The sequence below is a fragment of the Microcebus murinus genome, chromosome 21, assembly GCF_040939455.1.
Source record: "Microcebus murinus isolate Inina chromosome 21, M.murinus_Inina_mat1.0, whole genome shotgun sequence".
In the NCBI taxonomy this organism is placed as follows: Eukaryota; Metazoa; Chordata; class Mammalia; order Primates; family Cheirogaleidae; genus Microcebus; species Microcebus murinus.
In genome coordinates this window covers 16,984,826-17,006,761 of record NC_134124.1, presented here as the reverse complement: position 1 = coordinate 17,006,761, position 21,936 = coordinate 16,984,826, and the positions used below count along the sequence as shown (strand labels likewise).

General features: G+C 42.5%; 1 protein-coding gene across 1 annotated transcript; it reads left to right on the top strand.

Moving 5' to 3' along the window:
* Nucleotides 1-15,960: 15,960 nt before the first annotated feature.
* On the top strand, nt 15,961-21,936 carry LOC105858044 (interferon-inducible GTPase 1-like). The gene is made up of 2 exons (XM_012740898.3): nt 15,961-16,129; nt 17,005-21,936. The coding sequence occupies exons 1-2, from the start codon at nt 16,106-16,108 to the stop codon at nt 18,361-18,363; spliced, it is 1,383 nt and encodes a 460-aa protein (XP_012596352.2). The 5' UTR covers nt 15,961-16,105; the 3' UTR covers nt 18,364-21,936.

Sequence of the window (21,936 nt, the reverse complement as noted above, 5' to 3'; positions counted from 1 at the left end):
GCAATATGGTGCCTGCTGAGCGGCTCAGGATTGTACACAGGGAGGTGCATCAAGGGAGTTGGGAGCCTGGTGCCATGTCCATAACAGGCTTACCACTCACTGGCAGAGGCTGTCTCTGGTCTGGTGTCTGCAGGTCTCTCCATCTGCTGGGGAGCCCACCAGCAGTCCAAGATGCAAGGGAGGGGAAAGTTAACTGCTCTACCTACCCTTGTGGCTGGTCTCCAAGCTTCCAGAGAGCTCTCTTCTTCCAGTTCTCCTCTGCAACCTCCCCCCATGGAGTCTCCCATAGTCTCTGGTACCACTCCTTACGACCCTCGTCCGATGTATGCTTGTCTGCTTGCTTATTTCTTCTAAAATCTGTCTTTTTTGCAGAGAAACTCTAGTTGGTGGTTTTTCTCGTCTGCTATCTTGCTCCACCTGAAAGTTCCAGTTTTTAGAATACCAGGAAAGGAGGCACTTGAGAGGCACATATGTCGGGGAGTTAGCTGAGATTAGGGAGACGAACAAAACAATCCATGAAGTTGGTCATGAACTTCTGGGCTTATCCTCAAGCTACACATGTGTGGATATGTATGTAAAGAGCATACCAAAGGCTTTGAGAACAGAACTATGGGTTGAGCCACTATCTCATCCCCAAACTACCTGCTAGTGCCGCACATGTGTGATAGATCCAAAAACCACTGCAAAACTTGAAAAACTGAACTGACATTGGAACCAAATACAAACTGTGACTGCACCTACTTGGGTCAATGCAAGCTAAAAACAAAGAAATCAACATTCTCCATGAGATTGATACAAGACCTCGAGTCTTGCTATTCAAAATGCCCAGAAAACAGTTCAAAATTACCCAACATGTGAAGAATCAGAGAAATCTCAACATCTCACATGGGAAAAGACAATCAATCAATAGATTTCATCAAAGTTAAAACTTTTCTCTGCAAAAGACATCGCTAAGAAAATTAAAACGTAAGCTACAGACTGGGAAATAATGCTTGCAAATCACATCTCAAGGAACTTTTATCCATAATATATGAAGAACTCTCAAAATTCAACAGTAGAGAAACCAAGAACCCAGGTTAAAAATGAGCAAAAGACTTAAATAGGCACTTCATCAAGAAGGCATACAGATGTCAAATAACCACATGAAAATATGATCAATATTATTGGCTATTAAGGAAATCTGAATTAAAAATATATGTGATAACCACTAAGCATTTACTAAAATGGGGAAAAAGTGGTAATTCCAAGTGCTGGTGGGGACACAGAGCAAGTGGTACTCTGCTAGTGGGAATGGAAAATGTTTTGTCTCTCTAGAAAACAGTTTGGTGGTCTCATAAATAAACCATAATACCCAGCACTCTGATTATGTTTATAATGAAAACCTATTCATATTCGTTCATCACATGTTCATGTTCATAGCAGCTTTATCGGTTTATTTTAGGGGAGGTTATTTCATCATACTACGGGGTATAAATTTTGTTAAGGTTACATATATTGCCCTTGCCTCCCATCCCCCCTCAAGCCAGAGCTTCAAGCCTGTCCATCCCCCAGGTGGTACGCATCACACTCAGTACGTATGTACATACCCATTCCCTCCTACCCCCTCCCACCTGCCTGACACCCGAGAAATGTTTGGGATTTTGGGGGACATTTTGGTTACATTTTACATCTTTGCCTCTCCCTAGCTAGGGTTAGAGGTACGCCCCTTTCCTTCACAATGCTCGGCACATCCCTCAGATGTGGGTCTACCCCCTCAACCCCAAATCCCTGGTGAACACCACCACCATGTGAGCACCATAGTGTTAATCAGTCAGTACCAATTTGATGGCGAGTACATGTGGAGCCCATTTTTCTGATCTCTGTCACCTCACTTTGAATAATGGGCTTAATAAGCTTAATCCAGGATAGTATAATCGGTGCTAGTTCGCTGTTGTTTCTTAGAATTGAGTAATATTCCATTGTGAACATACACCAAATTTTACTAATCCACTCATGAATTGACGGATGCTTGGATTCTTTCCACGTCATTGCAATAGTGAATTGTGCTGCCATAAACATTCGGGTGCAGATGTCTTTAATGCAGAATGTCTATGCTCTTTTGGGTGGATGCCTAATAGTGCTATTGCTGGATCGAATGGTATTTCTATTTTTAGCTCTTTGAGGTATCTCCAAACTCTTTTCCACAAAGGTTGTATTAATTTGCATTATCAGTTTTCTTTTCTGCCTCTTTGAATGACTGAGTTAGCGTGAAAGCCTTGTCTTCAAGCTCTGAGATTCTTTATTCTCCTTGGTTTAGTCTTTTGCTGAGGCTTTCTGCTGTGTTTTGGAGTTCCCTAAATGACTTTTTCATTTTTTTAAGTTCTGTTATATCTTTTCTCATGTTGCCTAGCTCTTTAGCAACTTTTTCACTGATTTCCTGAAATATGTTTTGTTTTCTCTGGTGTCTATTTGTTGTTTTTCAACTTTCTCTTCAATTCCATTCATCTTATTGGCCACCCGTATTCTGAATTCCATTCTGCCACTTTGGCAATTTCCTTGTGGTTGGAGTCTACCACTATAGCTTCACTGCGATCCCTTGTGGGTGTTCAACTGCTTTGTTTTCTCATGTTGCCAGGGTTCTTTTGCTGGTTTCTTCTCATCAAACTCCTCTTGTCTCAGCTCAGGGCTAGTAGGTTTGCAGGGCACCTGTTCTCCTTAGCTGGGGACTCTCCTGCTTAATTAGAAGAATGGGAAGACCCTAGATGGTGCTTTTTTCCTACTCTGAAATGTTGGCCTGGAAGGGGAGGGGCATGTGCACTAAGAGCCTGTAGTGCAGCTGTTCTATTTTGTCTCATTCACTTGTGATTGCCACAGCTGGAGCCAATGGGGGATGACCTTTGTGCAGTATGGGGGTTGTTCCCCAAATCCTTGTAGGAAGTTTAAGTTGGGGAATGAGTGAGACCCTCTCCATGAAGGCTGACTTTGTGGGGGGGTTGCTCTGCCTGGGGTCTCGGAACAGAGGTGGCAGTGGCAGCTGGGTGAGGCTATTTAGGCAGCGGTCATGGGTGCCCAGGCTATGGGCATTTGCTCGAACCAGGTCCAAGTTTGATGACATCTTGAGGCTGTGGGTTCCCTGGCAGGGCGTGGGACCTCAGGGCAGTTCTGCTGGCCCAGTAGCAGTAGTGGACCATGGAGGCCAAGTTGCTTGGGTAAGGGTGGGTTTCAGTGGCCCAGGGACTGTTGAGTTCTCCCCCTTCACAAGTCCCACTGGGGCAGTCACTCAAAGCTTCCCAGGTTGAGCCAGTAGTGTAGTGCCCAAGGCAATTCCTCTCCTCAGATCCTGCTGCACTGGGGGGAGGGGTGCTTGGGCTCCCAGTCCCAGGGTATGGCACGGGGTACCTTCTGTTCTATCTGCTCCCTCCCAGACCCTTGGGGGCGATGTAAAGGCTACTGCTGCCAAGCTGAGTCCCAGGCAGACCTGGCACTGTGCACCTGAGAGCTCAGGATGGCATCAGCTGTAGAAACTTGGGTTCTACAGCCACCAAATCCTTGCTGCCTTTGCTCTCCGGTGCAATGACTCTTCACAGATTCTAGGCAGCTCCTGGGTCAGTCCAGAGGTCTGTGGCAGTGAAGGGAGCCCCCTCACAACTTGGGCCACAGTGCCTGTGGGGTGAGCATGGTGCCCCAGCACTCTACCCTCCTAATCTTCCCACGTGTAGATGCCTCCCTGTAGATCCCTTCGATATCGTCAAATGAATCGCCCCATCACCTCCTTGATTCCAAGTGTCTCACATTGCGTCTCTGTGGCTTCACAATGTTTTTCCTGAGAAAATCTACCCATAGGTGGACATCTACCTGCAACTCACCACCCTCTCCTTGAGAGTGGTGTGCCGGGGGGCTGCTTCTGGCCCACCGTCTTTCCCCCCCACGTCTCAGCTTTTTCACCTTTGTCTTGAAAGTTCAATATATTAACAAGAAAAGTGAAACAAGATCATGAACTGAGGAATCTTCTCTGGGACCACTGAAAGCAACCTGATTCCTCCTCATCTGTCCCCTGTGACACTGCTCCAGTAGGGACGCATGGTGTTCCCTGGTAATTGACCAAAGTATTACACAAGAATAGTTAATATTCCCTGGCCATGCTCAGGAAACATCCTCTCTCCTGGTAAGACTCAAGTCATCAGAAGTCCAGACATTCTGATAAACCAACCCCAGACCCTTGTCAAACCTAAATCTCCCTCACCCCATCAGTCCCACGTCAGACTGAGAAATCAGAAGTAAGGACAGGCACATTGTCAGCTTCTGGTCTTTTCCTTCTCCCTCCTCTTCTGCTTTGAGTCTCTGCTGTTTGGGACCCTTGGAGGGTAGAGGGGTGGGGAGCGGAGAGGCAGCGGGAAAAAGCAGGCAAGTCTCACTCATGTGGGACATACAGCTGCATCGGCCACGATGCCCTCTGGGGTGGAGACTGCTACTTCCTACCCCCTAGAATGAGGACCAGGAGGGGCTCACTTGGATCCCCTGTGGGATCTTTGGCATAGGCAAAGCCCCAATCCACAGGCCGCCTCTTGTCTCTGAGGTTTCTGCAACAGGTCAGTATCCCTAGTGCCTTTCAACGGAGGTCATCTAGCCTCCAGAGACCTGACAGTTGTTCTGTTCTGACCGGGGCAAGGACTTACGGAGGACAAAGCCAATTTCACAATGTCTGAGCTGCATAAGTGGTATTGCAATTGCAAATCCCTGGAAAACAGACACACTCTATCATTTTGCTATGATCTCAAAGCTATCTTGTCCTGGGGCATCTCTTCACTTACTTTAAACACCCTGGGAAGCGTCTTTTAGTGACCCCATTTGAAACAGAGGACAAGGGCATCACTGAGAGACTAAGTAGCTATTCAGTGTCATGCAGCAAGTAGTGTGCAGTGTTGGCACCTAAACCTTGACTTTCCATGTTGGCCAGTTGTCTTAGTCCATTTGCATTGCAGTGATAAGAGACTTTAGACTGGGTGGACTCTCATAAATAACAGCAATTTGTTGCTCATAGTTTCAGATTCTGGGAAGTCCCAGATCAAGGAGTCACTAGATTTCTTGTCTGGTGAGAGCTCACTCTGCTTCACAGATGACACCTTTTGTGTGTCCTCACATGGCAAAAGGGACAAACACAGGCTCCCTCAAGCCTCTTTTATAACATCACTAATACCATTCAATCACCTCTTAAAGGCTCCACCTCTTAGTACTAATGCTCTGGTGATTAGGTTTCAACATGTAAATTTTGGAGACACAAAGATTCAAACGCGGCACCAGTCACACATGGCCCTGTGTGCACGGGGCCGAGATCTGAGGCTACAGAGAAAACAACACAAGCATGGTGCCTCCCATTTCTCTGTCTGCATCTAGTGCAGAGCATGGCTGTCAGTGAGGCTTCTACAGTCTCGTGTTAGGGGTCCAGGACGTGCACAGTGGCCGAGGCATGTGGGAGCAGGTAATAGGGGCTGCCTCGGTGGGGCCCTGCGGATGGAGGGAGGACGACAAGGCAGAGGAGCACCCTGCTGAAGGGCACATGCCACAGCCCAGGGAGGAACTGGGGGTGGGGTGAGGTGGGGAGAATACTAGACCCAGGCAGGAGCAAGGCAACCAGGGAGATGACTGCTCAATGCGTCTGCACTTCCCTGCGGCTCCAGGCTTCACCTGGGGTTGCACGTCCACAGTCGCACGGGACTCGGCACCGATGCAGGAGGTTGCAGGCTCTGGGGTGAGGAGGCAGGCAGGGCCCCTTATGGGACTCTGTGGCACCCAGTTGTCCTCTGCTCAGGCAGCAGAAATCCTGAGGATGCCCTCCCTGCCCATGTGGACAAGGGACAGTGTTTCTCCGTCTCTTATGCCCTTTGGATCCTGGTACTTCTAGGCACGAGAAAGTGAAACCCTTTCTACTTCTGGAAATCAGTCATTTCCAGGAACAGATATGGGAATCTGCCCCATCAAATCCTCCCACTGGGCTGTAGGTGTGGCAGGACAGGGAGGACTTTGGAACAAAAACAGGGCAGCAGTGAGAGCTGACCTACCCAACTTCCAGGCCCAGGAATGTAGTAGCTCCTGACTCTCAGCCTGCTGCTTTCCAGCTGCTCGTCTCTAGGTATTTCTCTGCTCTTTCTACAATTCCATCCCTCACTTCATGTTTTTAGAGCAAACTGGGGCTGGTATGAAGTTTTGATGAATCCTAGAGGGAACTGCTTTTGTCTGGAAGGGCTGTGGCCAATTCCCCTAGGGAAGGGGAAAGTACCAGGAGTTGCCTTGACTTCTGATCATAGACATTCTACTTTCAGCTCCTGGTAAGCAAGAGGGCTGGTCAGAGGGCAGCTTGGCTGAAAACGGGGCTCCTGTGAAGACAGCAGGAGGTGAAGCCCTGACAGGCAGGATAGGAAAGCTTCGGGTCTGGCTTGTTTCATTTCAGTGATGAATTCAGAGCAGGTCTCCCTTCTGACATCAATCAGGTTCTGATTACAACACTCTCAAATCCTTCTGCTGCTCCAAACCCTTTCAATGCGCAAGTGTGGGAGGCCGTGCTTCCCTCATGCAGATCCCCTGGTATTTGGAGGTTTCTGGTAGGGATGAATTTGGACAAACAAGGTGGGAGATGCTGCTCATATTCTTTAGAGACTAAGTTGGAATCTCTTGACATTCAGTGTGTAGACAGCACCCTGAGATCTGGATTGGCTGCAACTAATGTCTGGGATGGCCTAGAATTGTCCATCTACCAGTTGGCCAGGGTAGATCCCCCAAGGAATAGAGATCTGGAGTCTGAGAGTTTAGAAATTAGTTGTCTAACTGATCTTTCAATTCCTTTAAATGAAAATGTTTATCTGTAGTCAAGAGCCCTGTTCTTACCACATGGCACTAAACCTTTCCTTTGTAGATGACTTGAATGAGTGTGCGTGCCTGTGTGTGTGTGTGTGTGTGTGTGTGTGTGTGTGTGTGTGTGTGTGTGTGTATTGGGCTAAGGGAAGAGGGTCAACTTCCAACCATCTTCAGAAAATGCCCTGTCCGGCACGTACACTGTTGACCTGTGGAAATGTGTTGTGCTATTCTGGAATAAATCATACTGATTTTTTTTCTTAGCCTTTTCTGAAATGATCAAACAGGAAAAAAGCTTGGGATTTGGTCCACATTGGTTTCTGGTCTCATAAAATTCTCTGATGTCCCAGACTCTGTATCAGTGCTAAAGCCAGGTTCTACTTCACTGTAAGTACCTTTGTCTGGGGATCAGGTTAATTGGGCATGGAATGAAGTATAACTTTGCATGGGGAACCCGCTCATCTATGTTCTTCATTCTGTGTGCCTTGGTGCATGAAATTAATTTAGTGGGTTATGACCAGCATTAAAAAAACAAACAGATGAAAGAAAGAACTTTCATAGAATGGAATGGAATGGAATAGAATAGAATAAGATATCAGAGTATAGAGTGGTTTAAGGCAATTCGTTTTGTAATACCTTTGATGTGCCAGTGTGCGTGTGTACTTGGTTCTTATGTGAAATGTGTCTCTTACTGGAAGTCTTATTCAGTCAGTTTAGAAAGAAGCTCCTTTCAGGGTCTGGTTCTGCTCTTTTGCTATGGTTGCCATTCTCTAGTTGAACCTGGTCCCTTTAGAAGGGCCTTCTCTTCTTCTACTAGGACTCCTCAGCCCCTGTCTGGAGAAGGGTATCCAGCGATATAATCTGGGCAAGATACACAAAGAGCAGAGCTTGGGGGCAATTGCAACCAAGGGTGACTTGATAACCTCTCCTAAACTTCCAGGTCAGTGCTCCTGGAGGCTCATGCACACAAACACACAGGCACACTGATGCCTCCTGAAAGATAATCCAGCACCATGCAGAGCAAACCAAGCCCTTCCTGGCCTGGCAGTGACACATGGGCCTGGGTGGCCACAGCCACCTGCTCTTTTCTGCCTCTGTAGGTTCCTCCACTGCTCCCTGATGTGACAGCGTTTCCTCTGTCCCCTCACACGCCATTATCTGCATCCTGAACCTCTGCTTTGCCACAGTGTAAGCACTGGGGTATTTTATCCAAGGTAGAGGCCATGAACATTGAGAAAGCTGTAGCAGGTGGGAACTTGCCGGAGGTGGTCTCTGCCATCAGGGAGACTGTGGAGATAGTATCCAGGACACCAGTCAATGTTGCTGTGACAGGGGACTCTGGCAATGGCATGTCCAGCTTCATCAATGTGCTTCGGAACATAGGACATGAGGGAGAGGACTCAGCTCCTCATTTCCAGTGCCCATTTCTTGATGGGGTTGTTTGATTTTTTCTTGTTAATTCTTTTGAGTTCTAGATAGATTCTTGTTATTAGACCTTTATCAGAAGTGCAGAGAGCAAATATTTTCTCACATTCTCTGCGTTGTCTATTTACTCTAATGACAGTTTCCTTGGCTGTGCAGAAGCTTTTTAATTTGATCTGATCCCATTTGTTTATTTTTGATTCTGTGGTGATTGCCTTGGGGGGTCTTCCTCAAAAATTCTTTGCCTTGGCCAATGTCTGATAGGGTTTTCCCAACATCTTCTTCTAGGATTCTTGAGGTTTCATGCCTTAGGTTTAAATCTGTTATCCATCTTGAGTGGATTTTTGTGAGAGGTGAGAGGTAGGGATCCTGATTCAATCTTCTGCATGTAGCTATCCAGTTTTCCCAGCACCATTTATTGAAGAGAGATTCTTTTTCCCATTATATATTTTTGTCTGCTTTATCAAAGAATAGGTTACCATATGCAGATGGTTTCATCTCTGGAATCAGTTCTATTCCATATGTTGATGATTCTATTCTTGTGCCAGTCACAGGCTGATTTAACTATTGTTGCTTTATAGTGCAGCTTGAAGTCAGGAAGGCTAATGCCTCCCAGTTTGTTCTTTTTACTTAAGATTATTTTGGCTATATGAGGTTTTTTTCGGTTCCATACAAAGTGAAGAATTATTTTTTCTAGATCCGTGAAGAATGATGGTGGTACTTTGATGGGGATTGCATTAATTCTGTAGATCACTTTAGGTAATATTGACATTTTAACGATATTGATTCTACCAATCCATGAACAAGGTAGATTTTTCCATCTGTTTACATCTTCTACAATTTCCCTCTTTAGTGTTTCATAGTTATCCTTGTATAAGTCTTTTGTGTCTTTTGTTAAATATACTCCTAGAAATTTAATTTTCTTTGGGGTTATAATAAAAGGTATTGCGTTTTTGATTTGAGTTTCTGCTTGATGGTTCTTGGCATATATGGACACTTCTGATTTGTGTATATTGATTTTGTAACCTGAAACTTTACCAAATTCATTTATCACATCCAGGAATCTCTTCGATGAATCCATGGGGTTTTCTAGGTATAATATTATATCATCAGTGAAGAGCAATAGTTTGATCTCATCTGCCCTCACTTGGATGCCCTTAGTACCCTTCTCTTGCCTGATTGCTGTGGCTAGGACTTCAAGCACTATGTTGAATAGAAGAGGAGATAGTGGGCATCCTTATCTAGTTCCGGTTCAAAGAGGGAATGGTTTCAATTTTTCCCCATTCAGAATGATATTGGCAGTGAGTTTGTCATAAATGGATTTGATAAATTTAAGGTATGAGCCACATATGCCTATTTTGTTAAGAGTTTTTATCATAAAGGTGTGTTGGACTTTGTCAAATGCTTTTTCTGCATCTATTGAGAGAATCATATGGTCTTTGTTTTTGTTTTTATTTATGAGGTGAATTGCATTTATAGACTTGCCTGTGTTGAACCAGCCTTGCATCCCAGTAATAAAGCCCACCTGGTCATGGTGAACTATTTTTTGATGTGCTGCTGAATTCTATTTGCTAAAATTTTGTTGAGGATTTTTGCATCTATATTCATGAGGGATATTGGTCTGTAATTTTCTTTCTTCCCCTACCTCTTAGAAGGGGAAGACCTGTTTGCTTCATGAATTACTCAAGAACTTCCTGTATCTCTCCCCTCATTTCCCACTACTGAGCTGGCACTTTTAGTTCTAGCAACCGCAGTCAACTTCCAGGTCCAGATGTACCAAGCTTTTTTGAACTTTAGGGATTTTGTTCATGATCTCCTCTTTACTATGGTGTTTACCAGATTAGTACTTATCTAGAACATGTAGAATAGTAATGTATTGTGGACTTGCAGTTTGCAAAGGGAGCAGATCTTCAGTATTCTCACCCGACACACAGACACACAGGCACACACACACAATGTGTGTGTGCACTCAAAAAGTAATCATGTAAGGTGATGAGCATGTTAATGGGCCTAAATGTGGTACTTATGTCACAATGTATATGTACGCCAAAACATCACGCTATGCATCTTAAATATATGCATTTTTTTCTGTCAGTTATACCCCAATAAAGCTAAAAAAAACCTAAAAGAATAAAAAAAGTCTAAAAGAATAACACATGAGGTGACCGGCCAATCGTACTCAGTGAACATTTGATAGCCACTGGGTGTGTATCGGGCAGACAAGTGGATGTTGACATACTAAGCACAGCGGGACAAAATCAGGACGTGACGTGGAGGACCCCACAGACAGATATCTTTTACTCTCCCAGCTCAATATTGCAGGCAAATTTTAAATCCCTCTGTTTTTCCAGTGTGCTTCAAGTCTGTGTCTTTTGATCAATGTGACCTTCATAAGACATCTGAGAAGAGTTTTAGCGTCACCAGCCCCTGAGCCTAGGTGGTGAGAGCGTAGACTCCAGAGAAAAGGTCCATCTGAAGCAAAGACCACTAGTAACAGGACCACCGGGCAGTGAGCTGATATTTTCAATGTGCTTAAACGTGTGTCCCCTCTGCCATTAAACTCTTTAATTGTAAACAAATTTAGAGACATGGGGGGACAGGCTCTGGGATTGATTAAGATTCCCTTCCACTTACTCCCATGATAATCACCGTTGATTCCTATCATCAAAAAAGTCACCCAAATGTATAATTTCAGTGGCCTCCAGCCAGGTCTTCCTCATGAGGGCATCTGTCTTTCCCTCAAAGGCTGCATCATAATTTCTGAGGAAGAAATAGAAAAGATCTGATGCTTATTACAGAAGAGATAATGCTCTGGGAAATCCCCACGGTCCAGAAAATATATAGCTGTCTACTTGGCAGAATCCATACTCTCACATGAGGACATTCAGGATACTTCCATGGAATCACTCGCTAGTGTCTAAAACCCTGAAAGGGTTGGGCCCTCGGCCTCATTTTCAAGTCCAGCAGAACATCCGTGGAACCGGACTTCCTTGCCCAGGATTTTCCCATCATAGCAATGCTCAGTGGTGCATTCTTCACTCTTATCTTCACTGATGATCAAAGCTACTTTCTGAAATTCCCTCCTTCCCAGTTGGCTCGGTTCACGTTCTCCGGGTGTGAATGTCTTCTCAGAAGAGGATCCTCTGTCCATGGTAATGGGAATCAAAGCAAGAAGCCAAAATTTTTTTTTCCTGTTAAACAAAAATTAGTTTTATCAAATATGAAATCCCCAAGATTTTCCTTGTTTTAAATTGAGTATTTGCTTTCCATTTTTCCATAGTCATTGCAACCTTGCCAATAACTGTATCACTTAAGCTTTCTTTTTTCATAATTGCAAAGAGTCTAAATTATGACATATAGTATTTGTGATAAATACATCAAGTAGACAAAATTTCAAGTAAAATAAGCTGTGTCCATGTCTATTGGACCAAACAGGTCTCAATATTGAGATTTTACTTCTATAAATTGCATAAATACATTGTACATTCTTAAATAATGAATGCTTACAATACTAATTTGTAAGCCTTTCCCATAAACCCCTTACACAGGAATGTGAATGGATCAGTACTTCTGTTACAGATTGCAACGCTCCCAATTTTCTTTTTGTGGCTATTGTTTTGTTGTCCTGGTTTCCACAGATTACTACATCAGTCCTTATGCTTTGGCCATGAAATCTGTTCGAGCTGAATGAGGCAACACTGGTTACTAAGGTTTATTTCTGTGATGGAGTATTATCCTTAGATCTGATGCCATTTCCAGAGAACAGAGAGAGAGTCACAGCTACCTTGAATCTTCAGATTCTGGTTTTTTTAAATTTTATTTTATTTTATTATTTTTTTTATTTCGGCATATTATGGGGGTACAGATTTTAAGGTTTGAAAAAATGCCCATTTCCCCCTCTTCCCCCAAAAGTCTGAGTCTCCATCATGACCATCCCCCAGATGGTGCACATCTCACTCATTATGTATGTATATACCCGCCCCCCTCCCCCTCCCACCTCCCCAATACCCTATTACTGTAGTACCTATGTGTCCACTTAGGTGCTACTCAGTTAATACCAGTTTGCTGGAGAATATATCTAGTGCTTGTTTTTCCATTCTGGGGATACTTCACTTAGTAGTATGGGTTCCAGCTCTAACCAGGAAAATATAAGATGTGCTATATCGCCATTGTTTCTTAGAGCTGAATAGTACTCCATGGTATACATATACCACATTTTATTAATCCATTCTTGGATGGATGGGCACTTGGGCTGTTTCCACAGCCTCGCGATTATGAATTGCGCTGCTATAAACATTCAAGTGCAGGTGTCTTTTTTGTAGAGTGTCATTGGATCATTTGGGTAGATGCCCAGCAATGGGATTGCTGGATCAAATGGTAGATTCACGTGTATCGCTTTAAGGTATCTCCATATTGCTTTCCACAGAGGTTGAACGAGTTTGCAGTCCCACCAGCAGTGTAGGAGTGTTCCTCTCTCTCCACAACCATGCCAGCATTTATTGTTTGGAGATTTTTTGATAAAGGCCATTCTCACTGGGGTTAAGTGATATCTCATTGTGGTTTTGATTAGCATTTCCCTGATGATTAGAGATGTTGAGCATTTTTTCATATGTTTGTTGGCCATTCTTCTGTCTTCTTTAGAAAAATTTCTGTTCAAGTCCTTTGCCCACTTTTTAATGGGGTTATTTGATTTTTTCTTCCTAATTTTCGTGAGTTCTAAGTATATTCTAGTTATCAGTCCCTTATCGGATGCATAGGATGCAAAAATTTTCTCCCATTCTGTAGGTTGTCTGTTTACTTTCATGACTATTTCTTTGGCTGTGCAGAAGCTTTGTAGTTTGATCATGTCCCATTTATTTATTTTTGTTGCTGCTGTGATTGCCTTTGGGGACTTCTTCATAAACTCTTTGCCCAGGCCGATGTCTAGGAGAGTGTTTCCAACTTTTTCCTCTAGAGTTTTAATAGTTTCATACCTTAGGTTTAAGTCTGTTATCCAGCGTGAGTTGGTTTTTGTGAGAGGTGAAAGGTGTGGGTCCTGTTTTAGCCTTCTACAGGTGGCTATCCAGTTTTCCCAGCACCATTTATTGAAAAGGGATTCTTTTCCCCAGCGTATGTTTTTGTCTGCTTTGTCAAAGATTAGATGGCTATATGAGGATGGTTTTATATCAGGATTCTCACATCTGTTCCACTGGTCAATATTCCTATTTTTGTGCCAATACCATATTATTTTAATTACTACCGCTTTGTAGTATAGTTTGATATCTGGCATATTAATGTCTCCCATTTTGTTTTTGTTGCCTAGAATTGCTCTTGATATTCGGGGTCTTCTTTGGTTCCATACGAAGCATAAAATTATTTTTTCTATATCTGTGAAGAATGCTGATGGGATTTTAATAGGTATTGCATTGAATCTGTAGATCAGTTTGGGTAGTATAGACATTTTGATGATATTGAGTCTGCCGATCCACGAGCATGGTATGGATTTCCATCTGTTTACATCCTCTGCTATTTCCTTCCTCAGTGTTTCATAGTTCTCCCTGTAGAGGTCTTTTACGTCCTTGGTTAAGTATATTCCTACGTACTTTAATTTCTTTGTTGCTATTGTGAAGGGAATTGAGTCTTTGATTTGGTTCTCAATTAGATTGTTGTTGGCGTATATGAATGCCTCTGATTTCTGTGTATTGATTTTGTATCCTGAGACTTTACTAAATTCATTGATCAGTTCCAGGAGTTTCTTGGTTGAATCCTTGGGGTTTTCTAGATACAATATCATATCATCAGCAAACAGTGAAAGTTTGATCTCTTCTGCCCCTATTTGGATACCTTTGATTCCATTTTCCTGTCTGATTGCTGTAGCCAAGACTTCCAGTACTATGTTGAACAGAAGTGGAGATAGTGGGCAGCCTTGTCTGGTTCCAGTTCTAAGTGGGAGTGATTTCAATTTTTCCCCATTCAGTATGATGTTGGCTATGGGTCTGTCATATATGGCTTGTATCATTTTTAGGTATGTCCCTTCTATGCCTATTTTCTTCAGTGTTCGTATCATGAAAGGGTGTTGAATTTTGTCAAAAGCTTTTTCTGCATCTATTGAAAGAATCATGTGGTCTTTGTTTTTGCTTCTGTTGATGTGGTGAATTGCATTTATAGATTTACGTATGTTGAACCATCCCTGCATCCCTGGGATGAAGCCCACTTGGTCGTGGTGGATTATTTTTTTGATAAGTGTCTGGATTCGGTTAGCTAAGATTTTGTTGAAAATTTTTGCATCTATATTCATTAGGGATATTGGTCTTGTTTATCTTTTTAAAGAACCAAATTTTCGTTTCATTGATCCTTTGTATATTTATCTCTCTTTGATTTAGTTCTGCTCTGCTTTATGTTATTTCTTTTCTTCTGCTAACTTTGGGTTTGGTTTGATTTGGTTTTTCTAGTTACCTCAGGTGTGGCATTGGGTTGTTAAATTTTACCGTTTCTTTTTTTGATGTAGGCACTAATGTTATAAACTTCCCTCTTAGCATGCTTATCTGTATATCACAGGTTTTGGTTTGTGGGTTTCTATTTTTAATTGTTTCAAAAAAATTTAAATTTCCATCTTATTCTCTTTGTTGACCCGGTGATCGTCAGCTTGAACTGAGCCTGGGGGCCGGACACAGCACAGTGTTCACTTCACAAGATGGTGCCTTGTACCCACAGCCAGAGAGGGTTGGCTCTGTTCCAGGCAAGATGTGTGGGCAACAAGCTGTAGGGAGTGTGATCCGTGTGCATCTGGGTCTCACAGCAGCCAGTTGCAGGGTGGTGGGTATCGTCCTAGGTATGCTTAGAAGAGCCTGGTTTCCTCTCTCTCCTTAGCTGGATCATCTGCCGCTGAAACTCAGTGCAAGGGCAGGACCCAGTGCAGCATCAAACTCTCAAAATGGCACCTGGGTCTCAGGAACAGAGAGAGTGGGCCCTTTCCAGGCAAGCAGTGTGGGCAAGAAGCTATGGGGAGTGTGATCTGCTCACAGCTTAGTCTCAATAGCAGCCTGCAGCAGGGTAGTGGGGACCTTCCCAGAGTTGTCTGGGAGCCCTCAGTCTCCCTCTCCCTCCTGAGAGCAGCACAGCGGCAGCAGCAGCTGTGTTTTTAGAGCGCCAACATCTAGACTCTCAGAACCACACACGGCTGCAGGTGCTCTAGGCTCAGCTGCCTGTGGGATTCCACGTGGGTTTCCTTTTTGGAGCAGCGCCTCTGTGCAATCTCTAGGCAGTTCCTATGTCAGGCCCCGAGGCTCACATGAGTCAAGGAATTCTCCCACAGCCAAGATTGTACAAGCCCATTTCAGAGTGTGGAGACCTGGTGATGTCTCTCTTACTGTTTCCCCACATCCAGGACCTTCTCCCAGCTCTCAGCCAGTCCCTGGCTGGGCAAGCAGCCTTGAACCCTCTCCTCACTTACTTCCAGTGCTTCCTGTCATGTCTTGGTGAATTCTAGCATGCCTTCCTAGATGATCTGTTTACTTTATTTTCATTTTTTATTATTATTTTTTGAGACAGAATCTCAATCCATTGCCCAGCCTAGAGTGCCGTGGCGTCAGCCTAGCTCACAGCAACCTCAAACTCCTGGGCTCAAGCAATCCTCCTGCCTCAGCCTCCCGAGTAGCTGGGACTACAGGCATGCGCCACCATGACTGGCTAATTTTTTCACATATATATATACATACACACACGTATGTTTTTAGATGTCCAGCTAATTTTTTCTATTTTTTTAGTAGAGACGGGGTCTCACTCTTGCTCAGGCTGGTCTTGAACTCCTGAGTTCAAACAATCCACCTACCTGAGCCTCCCAGAGTGCTACGATTACAGGTGTGAGCCATTGAGCATGGCCCAGATGATCTGTTTAAATGTGAGTACCTACTTACTATTCTGGTTCCTCTTCCTGGCAAGGGACATGCTACCTGGGTTCAGTCAGCCATCTTGATCCTACCCTGCCTGTTGATTATTTATGTTATAATTGGTAAGCTGAATCCACCTTATAGTATTTATTGAAATTGATTTTATATCAGTACTTCTTTCTGTCACCTTATTCCCTACTCTCTACTTATTGTGCTTACTTTATTACCTCTTTCTGTGCTCTCTTTCCATTCTATAGTTGCAGATTGAAGGTCTTCTAAGTTTTGTATGTTATGTCTCTAAATTAATGAGAACACCTCATAGACAAAATATTCTGACTAGTGGAAACTCCTGAACACTAATTTTCAACTCATTTGGCTATAATCTGTTTCTGCACATCATTGGGCTTCAGGGTCAAAATCATTTTTTCCTCCCCAAAATCATGATTCCAGCTATTTTTATGAGAGTAGATTAAAGACAATTCAATCAGATAAAAATTGCTAACTTGTGACTGGTCTTGGATTTGCTGTAGAGTAATTCAGCGTTCTTAGATGAAATTGGATGGGCCATGTTTGATAGTTGTTGTAGCTGACTAATGGTTTTATGACATTATTTATTTTTATTTGGGTTTATTTTATTTATTTGTTTGTTTGTTTATTTATTTATTTGGGTTAATTTAATGGGTTTATTACATTATTCTCCCTAGCTTTGTTTAAGTTTTAAAATCTCCATAATCAGAAGTTTAAATAAGAGAAGGTAGATTGACATGGACACTAATCTGTGTCAGGACATAACTGAGGGTAGCTGCAGTACTTCTGCTAAAAGTCAAGAACAAAGATGTTCTTCTGGCATAGTAATCTATTTCAAAACAACTCTTCTTTCTTTTAGATCCTTTATCTGCTCACAGTCATTGGTCAATTTTCCTTTGTTACGTCTCATGATGAACAACACCAGGATTTGGCCTCCAGCTTTAGTGCATATTTTAGCAACTTTAGCGTGGGACGCAACATCATCTCTCAGGCAATCAGTGCATTGATCGAGTCACACTTGAGAAATGGAAACATTCAGGCGGCAAACTCTGTAATCAGTGATGCGTTAAAAGAAATTGATAATGCTACACTGAACATCGCTGTGACAGGGGAGTCTGGAGCAGGAAAGTCCAGTTTCATCAATGCCCTGAGAGAGCTTGGACCTGAAGACGAAGGTGCGGCTCCCACTGGGGTGGTGGAGACCACCATGGAGAGGATTCCATACAAACACCCGAAGTTTCCCCGTGTGACACTATGGGACCTGCCTGGCATTGGAAGCACCAATTTCCCGCCAAAAGATTATCTACAGAAAGTAAAATTTGTTGAATATGACTTCTTTATTATTGTCTCTGCTACACGCTTCAAGAACAATGATATAGAACTGGCCAAAATGATCAAATCTATGAAGAAGAATTTTTACTTTGTGAGATCTAAGGTGGATATTGATTTAAGAAATGAACAGGAGAGTAAACCAAAATCCTTTGACAGAGCAAAAGTCCTGCAGCAGATCCGAAACAACTGTCTTCGTATTTTCAATGAGAATAATATTGATGAAGCACCAGTCTTCTTAATCTCCAACAGAGATTTATCAGAGTATGATTTCCCAATCCTGATCGACACCCTATTAAGGGATCTTCCTACTCCGAAGCACCACATGTTTATGCTTTTCAAGCCCGATATTAACGAGGCAGCCATTGAAAGTAAGAGGGATTCTTTGAAGCAGCGTATTTGGCTAGAAGCCTTCAAGGCTGGCTTAAAGGCTGGCTTAGAGGCTGTCTTAGAGTCTGACTTAAAGGCTACAGTAAAGACTGCAGTAAAGGCTGCAGTAAATGCTGCAGTGCCCATATTGGACATCTTCTGTGACGGAGAAGTGGAGAAGCTCAAGGAGATCTTAAGCAACTACCGAGTCCTCTTTGGAGTGGATGATGAATCCCTGCAACGTTTGGCTAAGGACTTGCAAGTACCAGTGGAACAACTTAAGGCAGGCCTTATATCTCCAGGTTTATTGGAAAAAAAGGCTAAATCAATAGAGTACATACTTTTGACAAATTTGGAGAACTTCATTCCATCTAATATATTTCTCTTAAGAGGAGCATTTACGTTTAGCAAAATCTACTACTTGCAACTTCAATTCCTTGACACAGTGGCCGATGATGCCAAAGTTCTCCTTAAAGAGACATACTCAACAAAAAAAAAGTTAGATTTCCCAATAAACTAAAATCCTCTGGATGTTGAAATCCAAATTCATGATGGAAAAATATCACAGCGGATGGCCATAAACAATATAATCGGTTTATTGAGGTTGTCTAGCCTTCAAGGCATACCTATGGATTGCATATCCCTGGCAGCCTGAGACCACAGGTGTGGATCATCTTTGTGTACGTCCTCAGAGGCAAAGAGCTAAGTACCCCTCGCTCACTCCCAGTAAATGACCACATCAGATGATTTTCCTTTTGTCATAAAACTGTTTCATATAGCTGCCAGCCTGGCATCCATTTTTAGGCCTGACATAAGTTGTTTAAGACCCAGTTCTACCCTGTTACCTGCACCCTAGTTAAAATTCCCATACAGAAACCACCTCTGATTACATAACTTGCTTTTCCCTCATCTCACTGACCCAAGCCCAATACACCCCACAGCTGTTGTCCACAGTAAAACCTAATGGTCAACGCTAGAGTCATGTAAATATGTCCCACACCCACCTTCTCACATCTTCTCTTTAAAGTAGTGGATCCACAAACCCCATGGAAATCCCTAAAAGCTATAATGGCCATCGTCCGTAATAAATGCAGAGGCCGCAGGGTCTTTCCCTCTCTTGCTCTCCACCCATTGGGTGAGCTCCCTGCCACCTCTGTACTTCCTATCATCCTCCTGTCTGCACCCCTATCCTCTCTGGGAAGCTTCGAGTAATCAATTTCTTCTATTTCCTGCATCTTGGATTTGCCTCCTCATTGTGTCTTGCCTGAAACACACTCCTAAAACTAACTTTCCCCTCATCAGGGCTGTCCCAGAGAGCACTTATCTTGGCTTATGGTCACTCTCAACACAGGGACCTCAAGACCAAAGTAGAAAGAAGCCATAACAATTGAAATCAAAACAACTCTGATCAATGATTAACCAATTCCTAAGAATCCTATTTAGTCAGAATCCTTCTTGAGAAAATAACTAAAGAAAATCTATAATTCTGTGCGGAAACAGTGGGGAACCCCATGAGATTTCTTTGATTGATGACCATCACTGATTGCCATGATGGCGAGGAATTGCTTTAGCCTGTATCAGATACCAATAGGTACTTAACAAACGCTTGGTGAAAAAAGGTATTTGATGTTAGTGTTGGACATTCTCAATATACTCATGATAGCTCCATATTGATTATTGTGAATGTTATTTTTAGTCACTGATAATTTCCTTGTTCATTCCTTGGCCTATCACTTATTTTCCTCAAAATGAAATACAAGAAATGGTACCTGGGTTAGATAGACTGAAAGAGACACAGAGAGGACAAAGGGGAAACGATTCATTGGTGAGTGGTAGTATCTCAGTCAGTTCAGGCTGCTATAACAGAATACCTTAAATTGGGTGGACTGAAAAACAGAAGTTTATTTCTCACACTTCTGGATTCTGGAAGTCTGAGATATGAGTGCCAGCATGGTCAGGAACTTGGGAAGGATACTCTTTCTAGTTGTGTTCTCACATGGCCTTCCTTGCTACATGCACACGCAGAGATTCCTTTGTCTCCTTACCCTCCGAAAGCCCCACCTCCTAATATTATCCCCATCTAATAGGATCCCATTGGGGTTTAGGGTATTAACATATGAATTTTGGGGAAACAAACAAACATGCAGATAAGGTTATACAAGCTATGCATTAAGTACAGTTGCTTTCTTAGTAGAACCTATGATTACTCCCCATCTACCAACACCAAACACTCCAAAATATAAACCCAATTTATGAACATAAATTGAGATATTTGAAAATATCAACAGAAGGAAGAGCAATAGTAGAGAAATGGGAAAAAATCTATGTGAAACAAGAGAAGAAAAATATGAAGAAGAGAGCAAAAAATAAATTAATGCCTAAAATTTTGTTGAGGATTTTTGCATCTGTATTCATCAGGGGAAAATATACAATGGGGAAAAGAATCTCTCTTCAATACATGGTGCTGGGGAAACTGGGTAGCTACATGCAGAAGAATGAATCAGGATCCCTACCTCTCACCTCTGACAAAAATCCACTCAAGGTGAATAATAGACTTAAACCTAAGTCATGAAACCTTAAGAATGCCAGAAGAAGATGTTGGGAAAACCCTTTCAGACATTGGTCTAGTTGGGGAAGGATCTTCTCTTCTGTTGACATACGCACTTGTTTGATTTAGCTCCTCACAGACTGTTGGACTGTAGATTTTAGTTCTTTGCTGGCTGTTGATGGAAGGCCACCTTCAGTTCCTTGTCACATGGGCCTCTTTAACATGGCAATTTCCTTTATCAAAGCCAGAAAGAAGAAGAGTCTGCTAGCATAATAGAAGTCACATTTTCTTAAAATAAGGTTTTATTACTTCTCAGCCTTTTGGCTAAGATCAAGTGAAACAAGGTTTTTGGTTTGTTTATTTACTTATTTAATTGTGGTAAGAACATGTAATATGAGATCTCCTCTCTTAACAAATTTTTAAGTATATAATACAGTATTGTTAATAACAGGCACTATGTTGTACAACAGATATCTAGAATTACTCATCTTATATAACTGAAACTTAATACTTATGGAATAACAACTCCCCATTCCCACCTGCTGTCAAGCCCCTGGCAATCAATATTCTACTGTCTGCCTCTGTAATGTCAACTATTTCAGATACTTCATATAAGAAGAATCATGGAGTACTTCTTCTCTGTGACTAGCTTGTTTCACTTAGCACAATGTCTTCCTGGTTCATTCCTGTTGTTTCTTTTTTTATAAGGCTGAATAATATAATACTAAATTGTATGTATATACCACATTTTCTTTATCCATTCATCTGACGATGGACATTGGTTGTTTCCACGTCTTGGAAATTGTGAATAATGCTGCAATGGACGTGGGAGTGCAGATAACTCTTGGACATCCTGATTTCAATTCTTTTGGATATATACACCAAGAAGTGGGATTTCTGGATCATATGGTAGGTTCCTCAAAAACTTATGCTTTCCATATGCTTACTATGCTTTCCATAGTAGCTTCAGCATTTTATCTTTCCACCAACAGTGTACAGGGGTTCCGTTTCTCTACACCCTTGCCAACACTTGTTATCTCTTGCCTTTTTGATGGCCACCCTAACAATTGTGAGGCAATATCTTGTGGTTTGGATTTGCATTCTCTGATAATTAGTGATGTTCAGCGCCTTTTCATATACCTATTGACCATTTTTATGTCTTCTTTGGAAGGCCAGCATTAATCTGATACCAAAGCTATACGAAAACACCACAAGGAAAGGAAACCACAGCCCAATAACTCTCATTAACAGAGATGCAAAAATTCTCCACAAAATATTAGCAAAACAAATTCAACAGGATGTCAAAAGGGTCATTCACTGTGATCAAGTGGGATTTATCCCTGGGATGCAAGGATGGTTCAAAATATGCAAATTTATACCACATTAATGGAACAAAGGTCAAAAACCACATGATCATATCAATAGATTCAGAAAAAGCACTTGAAAGAATTCAACCTCCCTTCATGTAAACATGTCCAATGAATGAGGTATAGAATAAATGTTCCTCAAGGTATTTTTAAAATTCCCTTTTGATTTCCTCTTTAA